The 19,711-nt window shown below is 33.8% G+C and overlaps 3 protein-coding genes across 4 annotated transcripts; all 3 read left to right on the top strand.

The window, feature by feature from the left end:
• Nucleotides 1-1,626: 1,626 nt before the first annotated feature.
• SHT (spermidine hydroxycinnamoyl transferase) lies at nucleotides 1,627-4,027 on the top strand. The gene is made up of 2 exons (XM_016317752.3): nucleotides 1,627-2,414; nucleotides 3,454-4,027. Exons 1-2 carry the CDS (start codon nucleotides 1,627-1,629, stop codon nucleotides 4,025-4,027), a joined length of 1,362 nt encoding a protein of 453 aa, XP_016173238.1.
• A 989-nt stretch (nucleotides 4,028-5,016) lies between these two features.
• VLN5 (actin filament bundling protein P-115-ABP protein) lies at nucleotides 5,017-13,144 on the top strand. 2 transcript variants are annotated; one of them, XM_088502282.1, is made up of 23 exons: nucleotides 5,017-5,085; nucleotides 5,425-5,504; nucleotides 5,683-5,782; nucleotides 6,331-6,399; nucleotides 6,506-6,742; nucleotides 6,863-7,040; nucleotides 7,125-7,254; nucleotides 7,361-7,523; nucleotides 7,611-7,758; nucleotides 7,892-7,992; nucleotides 8,612-8,767; nucleotides 8,995-9,063; nucleotides 9,151-9,219; nucleotides 9,305-9,442; nucleotides 9,532-9,660; nucleotides 9,959-10,123; nucleotides 10,759-10,899; nucleotides 11,131-11,256; nucleotides 11,362-11,427; nucleotides 11,645-11,972; nucleotides 12,087-12,286; nucleotides 12,508-12,672; nucleotides 12,777-13,144. In XM_088502282.1, the coding sequence occupies exons 2-22, from the start codon at nucleotides 5,449-5,451 to the stop codon at nucleotides 12,619-12,621; spliced, it is 2,883 nt and encodes a 960-aa protein (XP_088358408.1). In that variant the 5' UTR covers nucleotides 5,017-5,085; nucleotides 5,425-5,448; the 3' UTR covers nucleotides 12,622-12,672; nucleotides 12,777-13,144. The 2 variants fall into 2 exon arrangements, with proteins under 2 accessions (XP_088358408.1, XP_088358406.1); XM_088502280.1 differs by lacking the exon at nucleotides 5,017-5,085 and having other exon boundaries at nucleotides 5,104-5,504.
• A 788-nt stretch (nucleotides 13,145-13,932) lies between these two features.
• On the top strand, nucleotides 13,933-18,632 carry LOC107642621 (Galactose mutarotase-like superfamily protein). Its single transcript, XM_016346034.3, has 9 exons — nucleotides 13,933-14,316; nucleotides 14,765-14,839; nucleotides 15,323-15,379; nucleotides 16,239-16,399; nucleotides 16,545-16,685; nucleotides 17,153-17,255; nucleotides 17,360-17,459; nucleotides 17,872-18,114; nucleotides 18,186-18,632. Exons 1-8 carry the CDS (start codon nucleotides 14,221-14,223, stop codon nucleotides 18,084-18,086), a joined length of 948 nt encoding a protein of 315 aa, XP_016201520.1. The 5' UTR covers nucleotides 13,933-14,220; the 3' UTR covers nucleotides 18,087-18,114; nucleotides 18,186-18,632.
• The last annotated feature ends 1,079 nt before the right edge of the window (nucleotides 18,633-19,711 follow it).

The raw sequence follows: 19,711 nt of genomic DNA, 5'->3' as shown, positions 1-19,711 counted from the left end.
TCCTTATTCAACTCAAAAATCTGATTCACCCACTAAAAAAATTTATTTATTTAATTTTTTTGGATTAAAATTAACTCTTTTTATCATCTTTTTAAATAAATGGATATGTTTATATAACCCTATTCATATCCTGCTCCAATGTTAAGGTTCAGGCCCAAATAAAAGGCCCAATCTTAAAGATTGGCTCTCACTCGTTACCGACCTCCTCTTGGAAAGTCGGTCTCAACAGCGACTTGGCTCAAAGAAGTCGGGAACGAAGATTAGCTGGTAGATAACCCTCTTTCAAATAAGTAACTGCTCCTAAGATCTCTCAACACACTTCCAGGAGCCATATTCTAACCTCCCTAAGATAAAGGGACGGTTATCCTCCTTAAAAGGTGAAACTACTCAAACGGTGGTTATTGGTTCACCACTATAAATACACTGACACCCCTCAGGTATAAAAAAGTCCCAATACTCTCTAGACCTGCTTATACCCTTGCTAACTTAAGCACATCGGAGTGTCTTTGCAGGTACCACCCCATTTTCTCACACACAAATCGGACGGAGGCCCCAAGGCGCAAACCTGCTCGGAGGCTTCCTCAAACGATTAGGCCAACCCAACGAGTTCAACCCATTAATCTCCGGTTACCCATCGTAACAAACCCATTAAACTGGTCATAAACAAATAAAAAATTTGAGACTCGTGAATAAATAAAAATAAACAAGACAGTATATTTAAAAAATTTTGTAAATTTGTTACATCAAAACATCTCTATTCACAAGCTGTTTCTCCTGCATAATTATCATTGATCAAAATTAAATAAATTTAAATAAAAAATTATGGAGAGTTAACACTTTTTATTAATATTAGTTAGTAGATTAGATTAATATTTTATTTTTAACGGAGAAGGTACCAGTCAAAAACCAGCTAAATGTCTCTGTGTGAATTCAAAATCTCTACGTAGATGGTGCTTATACTAGGTATTAGGATGTTTCTTCTACTAAGTATCAGAATGTTTTTTTTTTTCATACTAAATGGATGTTCTTTTATATATTTTATAATTTTTTTTATATACTAAGAATCGGGATTGTTGGAAGTTCTGTGATTCCCGCCCCTATTTCTTCAACATATCATTCAGAATTTTAATTTGGGGTGAGAAACAATTAATATCAAATATTATAAATTAAAAACAAATAAAATTAATTAAATATAATTATAAATTAGTTAAATTATTTATTTTTTTGGCTGACCCTCTTTTACTTTTCCTTTATTTTTATACTTAGAATTTAAAATTATCAAATATTTAAAAAAGAAGATAAACTTTGTTGATAACGTAGTATTACTCTCTAAATGAATAACAAAGAGAATTTTGTTTCCATTTTACACATTGGTGAAAAGTTGAAGTAGGAGAAAGTAAAAACGTGCAAGCAACAAATTTATTCAAAAAATTGAAATCGTGCCTGCACTATAATGCGCTTAAACCAAAGCTGAAATTCTGACTCTTTGGTGCTACAACGTAACCAACCCCTCATATGGATTTCATTTCATCCTACATTTATGGTAAGATAACATGCATTTTCATAGTTACTACCTATACTATAAGTAATAACAAACATTTTCACCACCAAGCATTCAATTACACTATGGCAATCACGTTAATAGGGTCTTGCATGGTGAGGCCTAACGAGGCAACATGGTGTGGTCGCTTACCATTATCCGAATGGGACCAAATAGGAACCATCACACATGTTCCCACCATCTACTTCTATCATAAACCCACAACCTTACACACTTCCACCATTGTCAACACTTTGAAGGACTCTTTGAGTCGTGTGCTTGTACCATTTTACCCCTTGGCTGGTCGGTTACACTGGATAAATAACGGTCGTCTTCAGCTCGAATGCAACGCCATGGGAGCTCAGTTCATTGAAGCCGAATCGTCATCAACCCTAGAAGAGGTTGGTGACTTGTCACTTTCGTCCGAGTATCTCTACCACCTTTCTCCAAACGTAGACTATACTCTCCCGATTCATGAGTTGCCGCTGTTCATTGTTCAATTCACGACGTTCAAGTGTGGCGGATTCGGCCTCAGCTTGGCGATTTCTCATGCCATTGCCGATGGACAAAGTGCACTGCATTTTATCAACGAGTGGTCGAGGTTTGCGCGCGGTGAGGCCTTGGAGATGGTGCCGTTTCTTGATAGGAAAGTGTTGCGTGCCGGAGAACCACCTTTGGCGCCGTTGCCGGCTGGCCATGGGCGGTCGGAGTTCGAAAATCCTCCGTTGTTGCTGGGGCAGTCTACCAATATGGAGCAGAGGAAAAAGAAAACCACGGTGGAGTTTTTCAAGTTGAGCAAACAACAAGTTGATGGGTTGAGGAATTTGGCAAATCTTAGTTGGGGTAAACCTAGCAATGGACGTGGTTATACCAGGTAATCAACTACCAAAAAATATTTACAAGATAATAAAAAATATAAAATATTATTTATATATTAAAATTAGTTATCATATATTTGTATATAAATATAAGTATAATTTAATTTATTTTTAATATATATTTTATATTGATAATTAATTTTAGTGTATATTTTGTATAGTTGTATAAATTAATCCAAAATAGTCTAATTTTTTTATTTTATATTTATTAATTATTATTAAAATAAATAAATAAATAAATTTAGATATAATAAAAATGTTACATATATAAAATTAAGTAAAAATTTATATGCAGTTATCTTTATGTAAAATTAATTGTTGAGAATTATTAGATAATTTAACAAATTTTAACTATCAATTTTATATGAATATAACTGTATATGTGAGTTTTTATTATAAAATTGTAGATATTAAATTAAATAAAATGATTGTATTATTATCTTTTTAGTATAATTAACTAATTAAGTAATAATTAACTTTTTTTTTCATCTCATTAGCTATCATATTCAAGTGAATATTCAATGATAATCCATTTTTTTTTTTATTTTTTCAATACTTTGTTATTTTGTTAAATTATTGTTAGTTAAAAGAAAAATTAATTTCTTAACAAAATCTATAATATATTAAGAGTTTATTTAAAGAATTTAATTTGATATAAGTTAATATTTTAGAAAATATTTAATACTTGTATTAAAAAAATTCAAGAGCCAACATAATTTATTATTTTCATTCAATATTTTTAATTATTAATTTAAATTTTTAATAATAATCTAATAATAACATATTTTTAATTTATATTTTTAAATATTAATTACTAATTGTTCCAAAAAAAAAATTCTTCCTCACTTGTATTTATGCGTTAGAACTTAGAACCAACACTAACAATTTGTTTTTTCCACTAAAAATATTTGCCATTTCTCGATAAGGTTTGCGGAAAAAAGCTATTTAAAGCGAGGATATTTGTAAAATAATAAATAAAAACTAATGATTATTAATTTTTTCACTTATGCAAGTTTAGCATATGTTGTGTTGTAGGTACGAAACAGTAGCGGGGCACGTGTGGAGAAGCGCATGCAAGGCAAGGGAGCACAAAAATGACCAACCAACGTGTCTAGGGGTGTGTGTGGATTCAAGGTGTCGCATGAAGCCGCCATTGCCAAAAGGGTACTTCGGGAACGCAACCTTGGACGTGGTTGCAACCTCTCTTTCCGGTGATTTGGTTTCAAGGCCATTAGGGTATGCTTCAAGCAGAATAAGGGAAGCCATTGAGAAGGTGACTGATGAGTACATCAAGTCAGAGATTGAGTTCTTGAAGAACCAACAGGATTTGAGCAGGTTTCAGGATCTTCATGCCATGAGAAGTGACAAGGGTCCATTCTATGGTAACCCTAACATGGGTGTGGTCAGTTGGTTGACTTTGCCGGTCAACGGCCTTGACTTTGGATGGGGTAAAGAGGTTCAAATGTATCCCGGTACACATGAATTTGATGGTGATTCTGTTCTTCTTCCTGGTCTTGATAGTGATGGTTCTGTTGTTCTTGCTATATGTTTGCAAGTGGATCATATGGATGCATTTAGGAAGCATTTCTACCAAGAGGAATCATGCTAATTGAACCGTGTTTAATATAGTATTAGATTTCATTTCTTAATAACCATAGTTTTCTTTAGTATTTTTACATGGAATAATGTATGTACGAATTTCGTAATATCAATTTCATTTTGTTTTCTTCACTATATGTTTAACAATCAATACAGTTCAACTCGTTTGAAACATAATATCTTTTGAAAAATAAGTATGAAATATGCAATACGTCCCATGTAAAATATTTAATTACAAAATATATATTTATGGTGTTATTCTAATACCCAAATAAATTATGTTAAAAATTTAGGTGCACTTGAAATTGATAGTTGAGAATCGTTAAATGACTTGATATTTTAGTTGAACAAAAATGTTATTTGTATACTAAAATCAGTCATTAAAATCAATCATCAATGTATTTATATATATGTGGTTTAATTTATTTTTAATGTGTATTTATATTTCAACATATATTTTATACCGGTGACTAATTTTAATGTACACGTAATATAATCATTAATTAAATTATCATCTAACGGCTCTCACTTATCAATTTCACATAAAGTTAATTGAATATGAGTTTCTACCATAAATTATACACATGAATTAGTACGTGATATTCATATAAATACTTCCATCATTTGTAACTGTAATTATATAAAGTTTAATTTTAATAATTCCTAGCAAGCAGCAGCACCTTAGGCTAAAGTATGTTTTTGGCATTCAATCCACAAAATGCGGAAGTCAGCTCCCTCCATTGCCAAACATTCTTAAACTCCCTACTCCATTCGCTCTCATCTCTTCTATCTCCTCAAATAATTATTGTCCCAAATTTATTAAAAATTAAATAAAATTAAAAAAAAAAAGAGAAAAAGGAAATGTCACTAACATGCAAAAGAGAAAACCTCTAGAACAAACAAATTTATAGAAAATAGAAATTGGAAAAAACAAAAAAAAAAAACAAAAAAGTGGTGATACATGTATGGATGCATATTCAGTGTCATTTATTACCCACTGCTACATACCAAAACAATGGAATTTCTCATCGCACTGTAGCTGATTCCCACATTAATTATAAGAAAAAGGTATAGTTTTTATTGTGCGTGGTTTTTTTTCCTTCTTATTTAGTCATAGAAAATTTTGAATTCATCCAAAAACTCGCTTTCGATTCTCAATCCAATTGCGACGCGCGCGCTAATATTATTCGATTGAAGGCATTGAAGAATGCGGATACAATGATCAACAAAAAATTGCAACAAAATGCCACCCGAAAAAATGTGTCTGAATCTCGTTCTATGATTTTTTGGGGGTGGCGCGTTTTGTTTCCGTTGCTGATAAGCTACCTTTGCAATTCACCATTTCCTATTTTCAGCTATAGAACAGATTCAGCTAATTTGATATCCAGATTCATTGCTTTGTTTCAGGGTAATTATTGTTGATATTCAAGGATGGCTGTTTCAATGAAAGATTTGGATCCAGCTTTCAAAGGAGCTGGACAGAAGGAGTATCCTGAACTAGTTAACAATAATATATCTATCTTCTCTCTGTCTCAATGTATTGTGATGTTTACAATTTATAATATTTTCATCTGGAGATAGTTTATTCAAGTTCATTTAGTTTTGATTTCGTGCTTGTACTCTTACTAGTACTTCTTCATTATGGTTTTCCTTAACCATAGATAGTGGACTTGAAATTTGGCGTATTGAGAATTTTAATCCAGTTCCCATCCCTGAGTCTTCTCATGGGAAGTTTTACACTGGTGACTCATATGTGATCTTAAAGGTAACCAATATTTTCCAACTGGTTTCTCTTTCATGGAATGCTGGCCTCATATTGACATTTATTGTTGTTATGTTATGTCACACGAGATCGATTTTGATATTTGCTCCTTCTTTTTTTTTTCTTTGTGAACATTGGTTATGGAACTTAAATGCTTTTAGGGTGATTTAGCACATGCGGCTCCCACTATTATGAAGTATAGGGAGAGAATTAGATGTAAGAAATCCTATTAAATAATGTTTCTATTTTATGCTAACTTTGCCTCTCTGGCTTTCTTGCATAAAGAGTGCAACCTTAGAAGGTGGAGAGGAACTCTAATATTAAGTTGATATTTAGTGTTTCACTATCAAATTAAAACCTCTAACTTTTATCATAAGAGTAAAGCTGTGCAACCAAAAGAAGGGGGACATTATCAAGCCTGAGAATTTAGTTAGATTCAAATATGACAAAGTGATACAGAACAGTTCTTGCTGTTATATGCATTTTCTAGGTACAAACATAAAAGATGTTGATGTGCCAAAGTTTTCTTTTTTCTGATACACTCCATGCAGACAACTGCTTCAAAAAGTGGTGCTCTACGCCATGATATCCATTTCTGGCTTGGAAAAGACACCAGTCAGGTAAGTTTTATTGTTTATATATTGCCATTCTCCTCCACCTGTTTTTGATTCAACTAGCTCTTTATAACATGTTACTAATCATGATGACTTGATGACAATAACATAGGATGAAGCTGGTACTGCAGCTATAAAAACAGTTGAGTTGGATGCAACTCTAGGAGGACGTGCTGTTCAGTATCGTGAGGTGCAAGGTCACGAAACTGAAAAGTTCCTGTCTTATTTCAAACCATGCATTATACCACAAGAAGGTGGAATTGCCTCTGGTTTCAACCATGCTGAGGCTGAAGAATATAAGACACGGTTGTTTGAGGTCAAAGGAAAACATGTTGTACACGTTAGAGAGGCAAGTGTGACAATAACTTGTTTAGCTTTGAGTCTTATTATTGTCCAGACCGTATATCACACCACACATGCATGGAGACCTTAGTACTACTTGTGATTTAGCTATATGTGTTGGTTACAGGTTCCTTTTGCTCGATCTTCTCTCAACCATGATGATGTTTTTATTCTGGATACCGAGTCCAAAATCTTCCAATTTAATGGTTCCACTTCATCTATTCAAGAAAGGGCTAAAGCATTGGAAGTTGTGCAGTATATTAAGGATACTTACCATGATGGCAAATGTGACATAGCTGCTATTGGCAAGTATAGAGATATATTTTAAAATTTTCAAAGTGATTGCTTAGTATCATGAATTGAATGTATGTACTTGAACTTCCATGCAGAGGATGGAAAGTTGATGGCTGATGCTGAAAGTGGAGAATTCTGGGCTTTATTTGGAGGCTTTGCTCCTCTTCCCCGAAAAGGCGCTAGTGATGATGCTAAACATGGTTCTCATCCTCTAAAGCTGCTTCGGTAATATGTTGTTTCAGTGAGCAGATTATATTGGTGAAAATCAATGATTATATTTAAATAGATTCTATAATGCTCTAGTTAATTAATGAAAGTAGCACTTTTACAGTGTTGAAAAAGGGAAGGCAGAACCAATTGAAGCTGATTCTTTGACAAGGGAGTTACTTGAAACAAAAAAATGCTATATTCTAGATTGTGGGTTGGAAGTGTTTATATGGATGGGAAGAAACACTTCTCTTGATGCAAGAAAAAGCGCAGGTGTATCTGCAGAAGTAAGACCTCATTTGATTATATCTTTCTTAATACTGTTCAACATTTTACTGAGTTATGACTCTTAAATTGCTGCTAACTTAAAACAGGAGTTACTCAATAGCACCGACCGACCGAAATCCCAGATAATTCGTATAATTGAAGGATTTGAAACAGTGATGTTCAAGTCCAAGTTTGATTCTTGGCCTGAGACAACTAATGTGCAAAATTCCGAAGATGGACGCGGCAAGGTGGCAGGTTAGTTTGAAATAAACTTTGTAGCTTTTGTAGCCTGTATAGATTTCTCCTCCTTTATATTTGTTTCTCAGCATAATTGGTCATACTGTCATTATATTCTTATAAATTTATGTATTATTTTGTTTCTTTATAGCACTTCTAAAACGTCAAGGAGTGGATGTAAAGGGTCTATTGAAAGCTGAGCCAGTAAAAGAAGAACCTAAACCGCACATTGATTGCACAGGACATTTGCAGGTATCTTAATCCATCAACACTGATGTCTTTTGATTTTTTGTAATGCAAGAATCATTTACACTAAGTCATCTGCATGCTGAAAGCTCCACTGGTTTCTCCTTCTAAAGATGACTTCAAGCATACATGACATGCAAGCTGTATTCTATTATATACTTCAATATGTGAAACATTGACTTGTTTAGATTTAACTTGGAATTCTGAAGAATTAATTTTGGCTATTGGTATTGTAACCCCATGTAAGGCTTGACAAAAGCTCTTTCCCATGGTTTCTTTTTGCTTTATTGATCCCAAGAATTTTCCTTCGTTCCACTTTGTTACTATTTAAGTTTTCACCGAAAAGCATGCCTTACTTAGATCATAATTGTTGACTTGAAACAGCAAAGAGAAAGTAGTCAATTCCATTGTGGAATTTATGAATTTACAAGCAGTTGTGGCTAGATATCTTAGGCAAATATTTGTATTGCTTCATAAGGTTTTGATAAATAGCATCCCTTAACAATTTTAGAAATATGCTCTGTATTTCTCCCTTTTTGGCTCGAATGATTGGCTTGACTGTGCTTCATTTCAACATTTCTCTTTTGCTTCTGTTGTTAACAAGGGGTTTACTATTACTGCACAGGTTTGGCGCGTAAACGATCAGGAAAAAATTTCCCTACCAGACTCTGAACTTTCAAAGTTTTATAGTGGAGATTGCTATATATTTCAGTATACATATAACGGAGATGATAGGGAAGAGTGTCTCATAGGAGCATGGATGGGAAATAATAGTGTTGAGGTGAAAGATTTGAAATATTTTCCTCTGGTTCTTCTTGCATGTCTGTTTATGATGATTTATTACAAAATAAAACAACTTAAAATCTGCTTGCAAAACATGATGTCTCCAAACAATCACAACATTGGTATTTTCTTTGGTACTGGAAACAGAAATTGTTTCAGAACTGTACTATATTAACCTGCATACCTTACATGGTAATTTATTTATTTATTTATTTTTGAAAGTAGGGAGATAGAACTACAGCTCTTTCAATGGGCTGCAAAATGGTTGAGTCAATGAAGTTTATCCCTTCCATGGTAATTTTTCATTTCGATTTGTTGCAAGATTATGTCCACTCATTGCTCATGTCCTTATTGACATTATCCATGTCCAATTGATTGAAGGCACGTATCTATGAGGGCAGTGAACCAATTCAATTTCATGCTATCATGCAAACTTTCATCGTTTTTAAGGTGTGGGATCCTCATCTTTTGGAACTAAGAAAAAAACCACTCTTTTTGACGAATATAACTGTTTTCCTTTAATACTGTTTATCAGGGTGGACTTAGTGATGGATACAAGAATCACATTGCAGAAAAGGGAATTCCAGATGAGACATACAAAGAGGCTGGTGTTGCATTATTCCGCATCCAGGGCTCTGATCCAGAAAATATGCAAGCTATACAAGTTGAACCAGTATGTCATTTGCCTCTTTACAGTGCCTATCTCTATAGACCCATTTTGTATGAGTAATGCACACTAATGAATATTCTTTTGCCAACCAGGTTGCTTCCTCCTTGAATTCCTCCCATTGCTACATACTTCATAGCGAAACCGCCCTCTTTAGTTGGTCTGGAAGTTTAACAACATCAGAAGACCATGAACTTGTTGAGAGAATGCTGGATTTCATAAAGGTCTGATATGTTCCAAGAAATACTTGATCTGAAATATCTGTTTTATCCAACTTCAAAGGATAACCATTTTTCCACCTACATACTTATATTAGACTCTGAATGAGTTGATTAGAAGAGATTTAAGTGTAAATGGGCTGAGTTTAGACATGATTCATGACAAGGCATAATGGTGTCACATTTTCCATTGGGATATATAGGATTGATCTCACATTTTTCCAAGCCACTGAGCTGAAAAATATACCAATATATAAAGTAAGTTTCTTTTTCCTGAATGCATATATTTGCCAATTGTCTGCAGCCAGAGTTACAACCCAAATCACATAAGGAAGGTATAGAATCTGAACAGTTTTGGGAATTATTAGGAGGAAAAACAGAATATCCAAGTCAAAAGATTGTGAGGGGCAAGGAGCATGACCCTCACCTATTTTCTTGTCACTTCTCAAAAGGTAAGGACTATTTTCTTGTTTGATAGAAAAGATTTATGTTCGCCCCCAGATCCCTCTCTTCTTGAAGGCAAATGGATGACTTGTTTATAATGATTTCTTGGGCTGCCTGATTGACCAACATCCAGGAGGAGACTTAAAGGTACCTACACTGACTTATCTGTATTGATATAAGTAATCATTATTCAAGATGGAAAATCAAGCTGGTACTCAAACTGGTAAAATAGGAAACAAAATAAATCCTTGATAATTAAAAAAATCGGCTTAATCAGCAGTGAATAGTTACAGAACAGGGATGACATACTGTTGATTAAGTGTGAAAGATGCATTCTTGGGTTTTCATCAAGTTATTGCAATGGCAGTCCATATGCTTGTTCACTTGATTATATGTCCTGTGATATATTTTAGCTAGACACTGGTGTTAATTAAACTCATATAATTACCAAACTTTATTTTATATTGGCTAAATACAAACAAATTATGGCTAACCTGGTCAATATAAAATATCTATATTTGAAGTTTGGATATGATACCCCTTCTTGAGTTTTGACCATCTATTCTTCCTTTTAAGACTAACTCTCAATATAAAATGCTGGCAAAAAGTTTGATCAATTTGTACCTGCTACAATGCATTAATCTGAAGGGATGTTTGCAGGTGAAAGAGATATACAATTTTTCCCAGGATGATCTGATGACAGAAGATATATTCATCTTGGATTGTTACTCTGAAATCTTTGTCTGGGTTGGCCAGGGAGTTGACCCCAAGAGCAGAATGCAGTCTCTAACCATTGGCGAGGTATAACTGATTTTGCTTTCGCTGGAAGTTTTAAATGTGCTAGTATAACTTAGTGAATAATATTCTGAAGAGTTATCAATATAACTTCACAAGATGGTTGTTTTTCTGTCCTTTTAAGACCAGTATAACATTAGACTACCATAAGATTTTGACTTACATTGTCTTTTACATCTTTTAGTACTTTCTGACATGGGGTGTGCAATTCTTAACTTACTGTTTTGGATTGAACAGAAATTTATTGAGCATGATTTTCTTCTAGAAAAATTATCTCGGACCACTCCAATGTTTATTGTAATGGAAGGTAGCGAGCCACCGTTCTTCACTTGTTTCTTCAAATGGGAGGCTGCAAAAGCTGCAGTAAGTTTCTCAGTATAATAGCTTAAATTATATGATTTTATATCATTTTGAATTTTTGTTTGTTGATCATCCACCCCTCCCCCCAACCCCACTTTTTCTTGGCAGATGCTTGGAAATTCATTTCAAAGGAAGCTTACAATCTTGAGAAATGGGGGTACTCCACCAGTGGTTGTAAGGCATCTTTTCTTTGCTTCCCTGACAGTTCTTGAATTATAGTTCTCTGAAGATTCACTTTTCATTTTCATTTTCCTCTCATAGTTCTAGTGTACTTCATCTACTAATCTGCTCTACATTATTGCATAGTAGTGAAAGCATTGACCTTCATATTTATATTTTGTTTTCATTTTCATTTATCCTTTTGGTTGTTGAATATTTAACACATTAACAGAAACCAAAACGAAGACCATCTTTACAATATGGTGATAAGTGCCAGCGTTCCTCGCGCAGCATGTCTGTTAGTCCTACTCCTGAACGTGTTCGTGTCAGGGGCCGGTCGCCAGCATTTAATGCCATAGCATCCACTTTTGAGAAGCCTAAAGATAGGAACCTTTCAACCCCACCTCCAATTGTGAGAAAAGTGTATCCAAAATCAGGGACAGCAAACTTGAATACTCTTTCTCTTGGTCTTGGATCTAAGTCTTCAGCCATAGCTCGGCTTACTTCTAGTTTTGAAATGCCTTCAGCACGGGGAAAGTTGATACCTCAGTCGCTTAGAGGTATGAAATAATAAACTTGATGAGTTTCCTCCTCCATTGATATTTGATTTCAGTAATAGATTTTGCTTTAATGTAATATACCTCATCTGTTTCTTGTGTTGTTATGATGTAAAGTGACTTCCAATACGCTCAAATCAAACCCAGAAAGAAGTGATAGTGAGGATTCTATGAGCAGCAGATTAGAATCTCTTACAGAGGAAGATGCAAAAGAAGGTGAAGCTGACGATGATGAAGGACTCCCAGTTTATCCGTATGATAGCGTTAACACAGCTTCTACCAATCCAGTACCAGACATTGATGTGACTAAACGAGAGGTATAAGCTTTTTCTTAAGGTGATTCAAAGATGATAGCTAAGATGTTACCCATATCATATTAAGTAGTTTGGTCAAACATATTAAACCATCTAACAGTTCTCAGCTATCATCTTCATATAAAATCACCTTCATCTTAGTCACCTTTTCTTAATACCTTCAAAACTGTGTTTATAAGATTTATTCATTTTGGTTCTTACTTGTTTGAGCTACATGCATGTAGGCTTATCTGTCAGCAACAGAGTTCAAAGAAAAACTTGGCATGACGAAGACTGAATTTTACAAGTTGCCGAAATGGAAACAAAACAAACTCAAAGTGACCGTTCAATTGTTCTGAGGTTTACATTATACTTTGCCTCGTGTTGATTCAATGCAGTTCAAGTTGCAGGTAGAAGGAAACTTTGCCTGTCACTGTCTACATATTTTTTAACTTCCACATTGTTGTCTTTGCTCTTTTTCTTATACACCTCAGATATGCTATCTATTCTGTAGTGATAAACTGGCATGGATTGAAAGGGACAGCATCAGTGTTTTTTAACATAGCTGCTTCTGCTCCTCCCAAGATGGATTTCATGATGTAGAGAGAAACTGGAGATTTTCCACCATTCTCCACCTTTATTTGTAGTGGTTTGATGATGTGCAGAGTTTTTTTCTTTGTTGAGAACTGCTTGAGGTTGCCTTTATTGAGTTTTCTCCAATCATTCTTTCATTCATTATTAATTTTGGCGAAGCAATTTTGAGCTTGCAATATGATAATATCTTAGGTTGTATTGATAATTGAGGATAAAATTTGTACAGCAGAGTGTATAAACCACTCAAAGTTAATTATTTTGCAAATAAAAGTATCATTTTTTTCTCTTCTTATTCTTGTTTATGGCAACTTTTTCTTGCTTTTGTTGAACTTCAACTCTACAAATTGTACAAATTAAGTTTAGAAGAAAAGTATCTTTATAAAGTTGACAGCGTCCTAAAAAATAGCGTATATTTAATTATTTATTTATTTATTAAAAAGATAATTAAAACATAAATTAATACGAAGAATAAACACAAAAAATTAGAAAAATTTTGATTTCAAAATATTGATAGACTACTGAAAGAAAATCTTAGAACAACGATTAATCGTTTTTGTAATCTCAAAGTCTCTATAATTTCAAAATTACGAATTCAAGCCATAAAATTAACTACGGTCTCAAATTCTGAATTAATGCAGAATGCTATGTTTATAGACTACTAGTCTACTATAAGAATAGGTGAGTTTTATGGTGTCTTTGTTATGATGTCTAAATTACCTAACTTATCTTTTAAAGTAAAAAATAAATCATATAAAATTTATTAAATATTATTTGTTTACCCTTTTTAGTAACTTAGGTACAATGTGATAGACACCATAGCATTCACTATAAAAATATCATTTATTAAAAGTAACATGTTTCTCGCCAAATATTAAAATTACTGTGTCCATATCTTTAGTTTTCCAATTCCAAGACAAAGTTACCATTTTAAAACTGTGCCCTGCTTCTGGTGAGATGAGTGAAGTTGATGCCAACTTAACTTTATTAAAATGAAAAAATCTATCAAGTTTGAATACGATATATTATTATTATATTAGTTATTAATTATTTTATATGTATCTATCAGCGTTCGAAATGCACGATTACTGAACACGTACCCAACAGTATTTGCAGTATATACGTACGTCTTATCGAGAAATCCAAAAAAGAGTAACGGAAAAAAAAAAAAAAAAAAAAGAAGAAAATTGAAGAGATTGCAGTTACAGAAAACAATGTGGAATTGGTAGGGGTTACCGAGAAACCGTAAATCTAGAACTAATGAGTGTGAACTGAGAAATATATATACACAAACATAGCATCCCTATATGGTGGTGGTGACGGTGGTTGTGCCAGTGGTGAAGCTTCGGAAGAGGTAGGAATTAGCCATGAGCAGCGAGAAGAGTAGGTACTATGAGGTTTGCAAGGGCTTCAATGGCCTCGACAAGGTTCTTCTTCGCGATCCACGTGGAAGCTCCGCCGAGGTCCGATTCCATGCTTCAATCATGCATCGTGCATCATGTTTCATGCACCTTAATCCCTGCATTTTTCTATATTCGGTTTTCATCGAAAACTGCTTGATCTGCATACTTTCTCGGTTTCGTTCTTTGATTCTCGCATTTCACCTTTGCTATAACTATGATTATTATCGGTTTCTAGAGTACTGATCTCGTCACCTTAATATTTATTTTTTAATTCGTGTGTTGCAGCTGAAGTTAACTCTGCTCTTTAGAAGGATTGTTCTAGAACAATTTGATTTAACTTTTGGTGTAGTTTCTTTGCATAGAGCTGCGTGGTTTTGGTGTTTGATTTTATTTTATATTTTTTTTTTATTTTGCTGTTTTTCGCTGTGGATTAAGTAGGTCTCATGTGTGTATGTTCTGGTATTATTTTGCTCTGATTATGTTTCATTTCTTTGTTATTGGACTTCAGGTGTACTTATACGGTGGTCATGTGACTTCTTGGAAGAATGACCATGGTGAAGAATTGCTTTTCCTTAGTAGCAAGGTATACTGCAAAACAAGTTTGTAATTTCTGTCTCTATAATGGTTTGTAGCTGATTTCTTTATGATTATATGTCAAGATGACTGCGGAATATATATATTCTCAATTAGGTTGTAAACATCAGCTTGTGATGAGTGTTCTCCTGCATTAAGTTAGTCAATTTACTTTTAAAGAATATAGGATGATTAGGATCTATCTGAAAGTATGTTTCAGTCTTGATTTACTCTTGTAATTGTTACTAGGTTAATATGATACGATTGAATGCTCTGACTTTCTACTACTAATATGGTGCTCCCGATTTGATTAATCTTGGTTAAGATATAAAGTTATGATAAGTCACTATATTTTTATATAAGCTGTTTAGTGCGAAAGAATAGTGAAAATTATGTGACTATGATTTGTCCATGTAAATATATTTTTGAAAATTTTCAACTCCATCAATCAATTTTATAAGCTCTGATACATCTTCTTTTATTGATATTGCAGGCTACTTTTAAGCCTCCGAAGGCAATTCGTGGAGGGATTCCAATATGCTTTCCTCAAGTATGTACTTCTCATGATATATTTTTTTTTGTTTCATTTTCCCGAGATGCTTTTGTTGTGATAATTCTGCTTTCTTTTAATTTAGAGTAAGTAGAAATTGGAGAACAAAGGAGAAAAGAGACGAGATTAGAAGTTGTTAAATAGTTGGTTCTTAAGCTCCTAACTCAAATTGTGAGAAACTCTCCTTAAATACATTGTTAAGATCTATATGAAGTATGATATTTCATAGGCTAGGGGGAGATTGTGTGCTGAAGGAATAGCAAAGCTGTAGACTGAAGTTTTAGAGGTGATCAACAAGTTGCTTATGGAATTAATTTATATTTTATAATGTCTGCCACGAAAAATAGGTCAAGATAATGTGTGAAATTAAACATAGAGAATTACTCTGGAATCATAATATTTTTCTTAGAAAGAAAAAAGTTCTCCTTTTCCTCTCTGGTGTTCGTATATTACTTAGGCTAGTCAAAAGTTGCGGACCCAAATAACCAGGCATCAACAAGAATAATTAACATTCCAGATGAGTCAAGCAGGTTAAAAGAAGGTGACAGTTGCATAAATAATACATGCCCAGCAGCAGCAAAGCAGTAAAATACTCAATTGAACTCGAAATATATTATTTGCACTTGGCTAATAATCCGCAAAAAGTATGCTAGTCACATTATAAGCTTGAGGCATCTTGATTTCGTTGCTGCCTCCATCACACTAAACCTGCAACCATGTTAGATCCTACTCCTATGTAACACTTGTTCATGTAACTGAAATTTGTAGGTTGTAAATGACCCTTTAGATATTGTATTATTAAAAATTTACAATCATATCCCATGTAACATGTACAAGGATGCTTGCTCTTTGTTTGCAGTTTAGCTGCCATGGTAACCTAGATCAGCATGGATTTGCTAGAAATCGTTTCTGGGCCATTGATGACCACCCTCCTCCCTTTCCAACAAATAATTCCATTAAAGCCTTTGTTGATTTGATTCTTAAGCCCTCAGAAGAGGAAATGAAGATTTGGCCTCACAGGTGTATATATAGGGACAAACATGTCTTTTATTTATGATCTTTTTTTGGAATTCCTGTTTTTAGTTCATATTTTCATGTTTCATTTTATTGTTTGGGTTGTTTTTGTTATAATTCTCATATTTTATGCTTTTCTTTCTGCGTGTAGTTTTGAATTCCGTCTTAGGGTAGCTCTAGGACCTGGAGGGGATCTGATGTTGACATCTCGGATTAGGAACACAAACACTGATGGGAAGCCATTTTCATTCACATTTGCTTATCATACATATTTCTCTGTTTCAGATATATGGTAAGAGCTTGGACCATGTTTTGTCTCACTACAATGAGTTTTATATTAATGTGCTCGTCTTTATTTTAAATTGGCCCCTGTTCTCAAATTTTACATTGTTACTTATTGGATTTGGTTGAGAAACAGTTCAAGATCCCCACAGTAAACAAGCCAATGGAACTATATTATCTTATCATGTGGGCAAAGCTTGTTTTCTCAACTCAAAATATGAAATTCATTTCCTTTTTTCCCCCCACAAATTCATTTCTTTGTTAAGTTTCGCATTTTGTTCTATATCTCTTAGAGAATAAGGAAGTTGTTGCCTTATTCAGTCTTTTTTTTATTTTGGGTGAATTATATTTGGTCTTTACTACAACTTAATGCCTGTTCACTGAGTTTTATTTATTCTCATTGTTCAGAAATTTACTTGTAGCCTGTGATTTGGGATTGCATTTAAGTATTTAACCGACCAGTTTGCTTGTATTCAGCGAAGTCCGGGTAGAGGGATTAGAGACACTAGATTATCTCGACAACTTGCAGAAAAAGAAACGCTTTACTGAACAGGGGGATGCTTTAACATTTGAATCAGAAGTGAGACTGCTTTATGACATTCATTTAGCCAATTCGGGTGTACTGTTGTTTCCCATGCATTCATGAGTTCCAAACTGATACATCTCTTTTTCTTTATATGATAGGTTGACAAGATGTATCTCAGCACTCCTACAAAGATTGCTATTATTGATCACGAGAAGAAGAGAACATATGTGTTACGTAAAGATGGGCTTCCTGATGCTGGTGATTATAATCTTCTCATGCATTTTAAGCTTGTGCTATTTTTTATCTTCCCAAAGTCTAAGAATATGCATGATCTGAGAATGTTTGCAAGGCAAAGGATGAGAAGAAGAGAGTGGAAGACAGAGCCAGGGTCATCAATTGTTTAGGGATGGGGTTTACGATTCACAATGAGGCATGAAAGACCTTTTTGTGTGTTGAAGAGTAGAGGAAGAGCTGGAAGGAGGAGCCAGGCTCCGGGTTACCCCAAATTGTCTCCTCTGTTCCTTCTTGTTATTATGTTTTCTACACCTTTTTCATGGGCTGGGCATTTGCTAGCCCACTATATATATATTTGCTTTTATATATTCTGGAATCAGTTTCACTACTGATTGTTACCTTAATCCCTTTTATCATTGATTATTGATTATTGCAGTTGTGTGGAATCCTTGGGATAAAAAAGCAAAGGCTATGACTGATTTTGGTGATAATGAGTATAAGCATATGGTTTGTGTAGAGGCTGCTGCTATTGAAAAACCTATCACTTTGAAACCTGGCGAAGAATGGAAAGGAAGACTAGAGCTTTCAATTGTTTCTTCTAGTTATTGTAGCGGGCAGCTTGATCCCCGAAGAGTTCTTCAATGCAGCTGAAAGATCATTGTGTCTATGTCCTCTACTGGTAATAAGTAATAACTGCAGATTCAATTATTTCTTTCAACTCTGCATTTTGATCGTTGGTTTATTCTTCAGGTAACTCGTTGCCATGATGAATGATGAAAGGAAGTGTTTCTATAGTAGCAAATTCCCCACTTTCAACTTGGACCGGCTGAAATCATGTTCCGACGTGGTTTTTGTTAAATTATATTTTGATACAATGGATGACCAGTTTGATATTGATCAATATCAAACTAACGCATGGTAGGCCACCGTTATGGGAAAAGGAAATTACAGTGCACGATTCTGTAAATCTTCAGGTTGGATAGAATGGCCCGGATGTTTATCTTTGGGTCCACAGTTGTTGCTTGTTGGGGTTTTACATGAGGATTAAACAATATATGCTTTATAGGGGGTCTTATTTCGGATCTTTTTACTTGTATGCCATAAGTTGCTGGGACAATCTACATGTTGAAACGATAAACCAAGATAACTATGAAACATATACTGTTATCGCAGTGATTCAATATAGCATAAAGAAAAGATTCTACAATTGCAAGACCTTTTCTTTTGGTCTATACTCTATATATTGAAATTTGACAAGGCCTTGAATCAAATACATTACCTACAAAAAGGTCTATATATTGAATTAAACATGTCAGTAATAGAATCTTCTTCAAAAAGGTCTAAGAGTAAAGAATAAGCTATATAGGCAATATATTGATTTTCTTAGCTAAGCAATCGTCTCGATGTTGTAACATCGTCCTTTGTAAGTTATAACAATCAAGATTGCTAAGCCTATCGGTCCAAATAGTTGTCTATGTACCAATAGAAGATTCAGCAGTTAAGCATTCACTTTTTTCGGAGGAATTCCAAGTTGATGAGTTATTGGGAATGCTATCAAGATATCAAATAATAATTTAAAGGTTGAATTCGACCTCCTGAGATTATGGTAAAAACAAAGAAAATAAATAGGAAGTTAATAAATATCACTAAACAAACGAGATGTTAATTAATCAAATGTCTTCAAAGTTAGTATAAAAATTATAAATTGACTTATTATATTTTTAAGTGTTGAGTTTGAAAAACTGAAATAATGATCAAACATTATCAAAATATAAATTAGGAAATTATTAAAATATTATTAAGTGTTCAAAATACTTTCAATAGTTTGTTTGATATTTTTGTTAGTATGCAGGAAAGAAAATTAGTTTCTTATTGGGCCAAAGCTAATCAAGTCCAATCTGATCTTTTTGAATTAATTAAGTCTTATGCAGAAATCATTTAATAACAAGTGCTGAATTTTAAAAGGATAGTAAAACTAATTGGCCCAAGAAACTAATGCAAAGCCCAAGTCATCACATCTCTTGGTCCAACATTTTTCGTGATCTAAAATAGAAGAAGAAAGAAAGAAATATCACTCTTCGGTTACCTACTCTCTTTGGTTACTGGAACTCAAATCTCAATTCAATTAACTACATGGTAACCAAAAGTTTCACACGTGACTTTATTTCTTAGTTACTAGAGGTGAGAATTTAATTCACTTTAATGTAATTAAAAGCTTTCACCGAAAGCTTTCTTCCTTCTCTCTTCTCTCTCCTCTGTTTCGGTCACATCAATCT

Source organism: Arachis ipaensis, chromosome B1 (assembly GCF_059453495.1).
Source record: "Arachis ipaensis isolate K30076 ecotype BB chromosome B1, ASM5945349v1, whole genome shotgun sequence".
NCBI classification, from domain to species: domain Eukaryota; kingdom Viridiplantae; phylum Streptophyta; class Magnoliopsida; order Fabales; family Fabaceae; genus Arachis; species Arachis ipaensis.
Note: the sequence above shows the minus strand (reverse complement) of the source record. Positions and strands in the feature narration are given on the sequence as shown.

Coding starts and splice junctions, on each gene's coding strand:
- SHT (XM_016317752.3), top strand. CDS start 1,627: ATGGCAATCACGTTAATAGGGTCTTGCATGGTGAGGCCTAACGAGGCA. Junction 2,415..3,453: donor AATGGACGTGGTTATACCAG/GTAATCAACTAC, acceptor GTTGTGTTGTAG/GTACGAAACAGTAGCGGGGC.
- VLN5 (XM_088502282.1), top strand. CDS start 5,449: ATGGCTGTTTCAATGAAAGATTTGGATCCAGCTTTCAAAGGAGCTGGA. Junction 7,041..7,124: donor ATGTGACATAGCTGCTATTG/GCAAGTATAGAG, acceptor ACTTCCATGCAG/AGGATGGAAAGTTGATGGCT. Junction 11,973..12,086: donor GATACCTCAGTCGCTTAGAG/GTATGAAATAAT, acceptor TATGATGTAAAG/TGACTTCCAATACGCTCAAA.
- LOC107642621 (XM_016346034.3), top strand. CDS start 14,221: ATGAGCAGCGAGAAGAGTAGGTACTATGAGGTTTGCAAGGGCTTCAAT. Junction 16,400..16,544: donor ATGAAGATTTGGCCTCACAG/GTGTATATATAG, acceptor TTCTGCGTGTAG/TTTTGAATTCCGTCTTAGGG. Junction 17,460..17,871: donor AGATGGGCTTCCTGATGCTG/GTGATTATAATC, acceptor TGATTATTGCAG/TTGTGTGGAATCCTTGGGAT.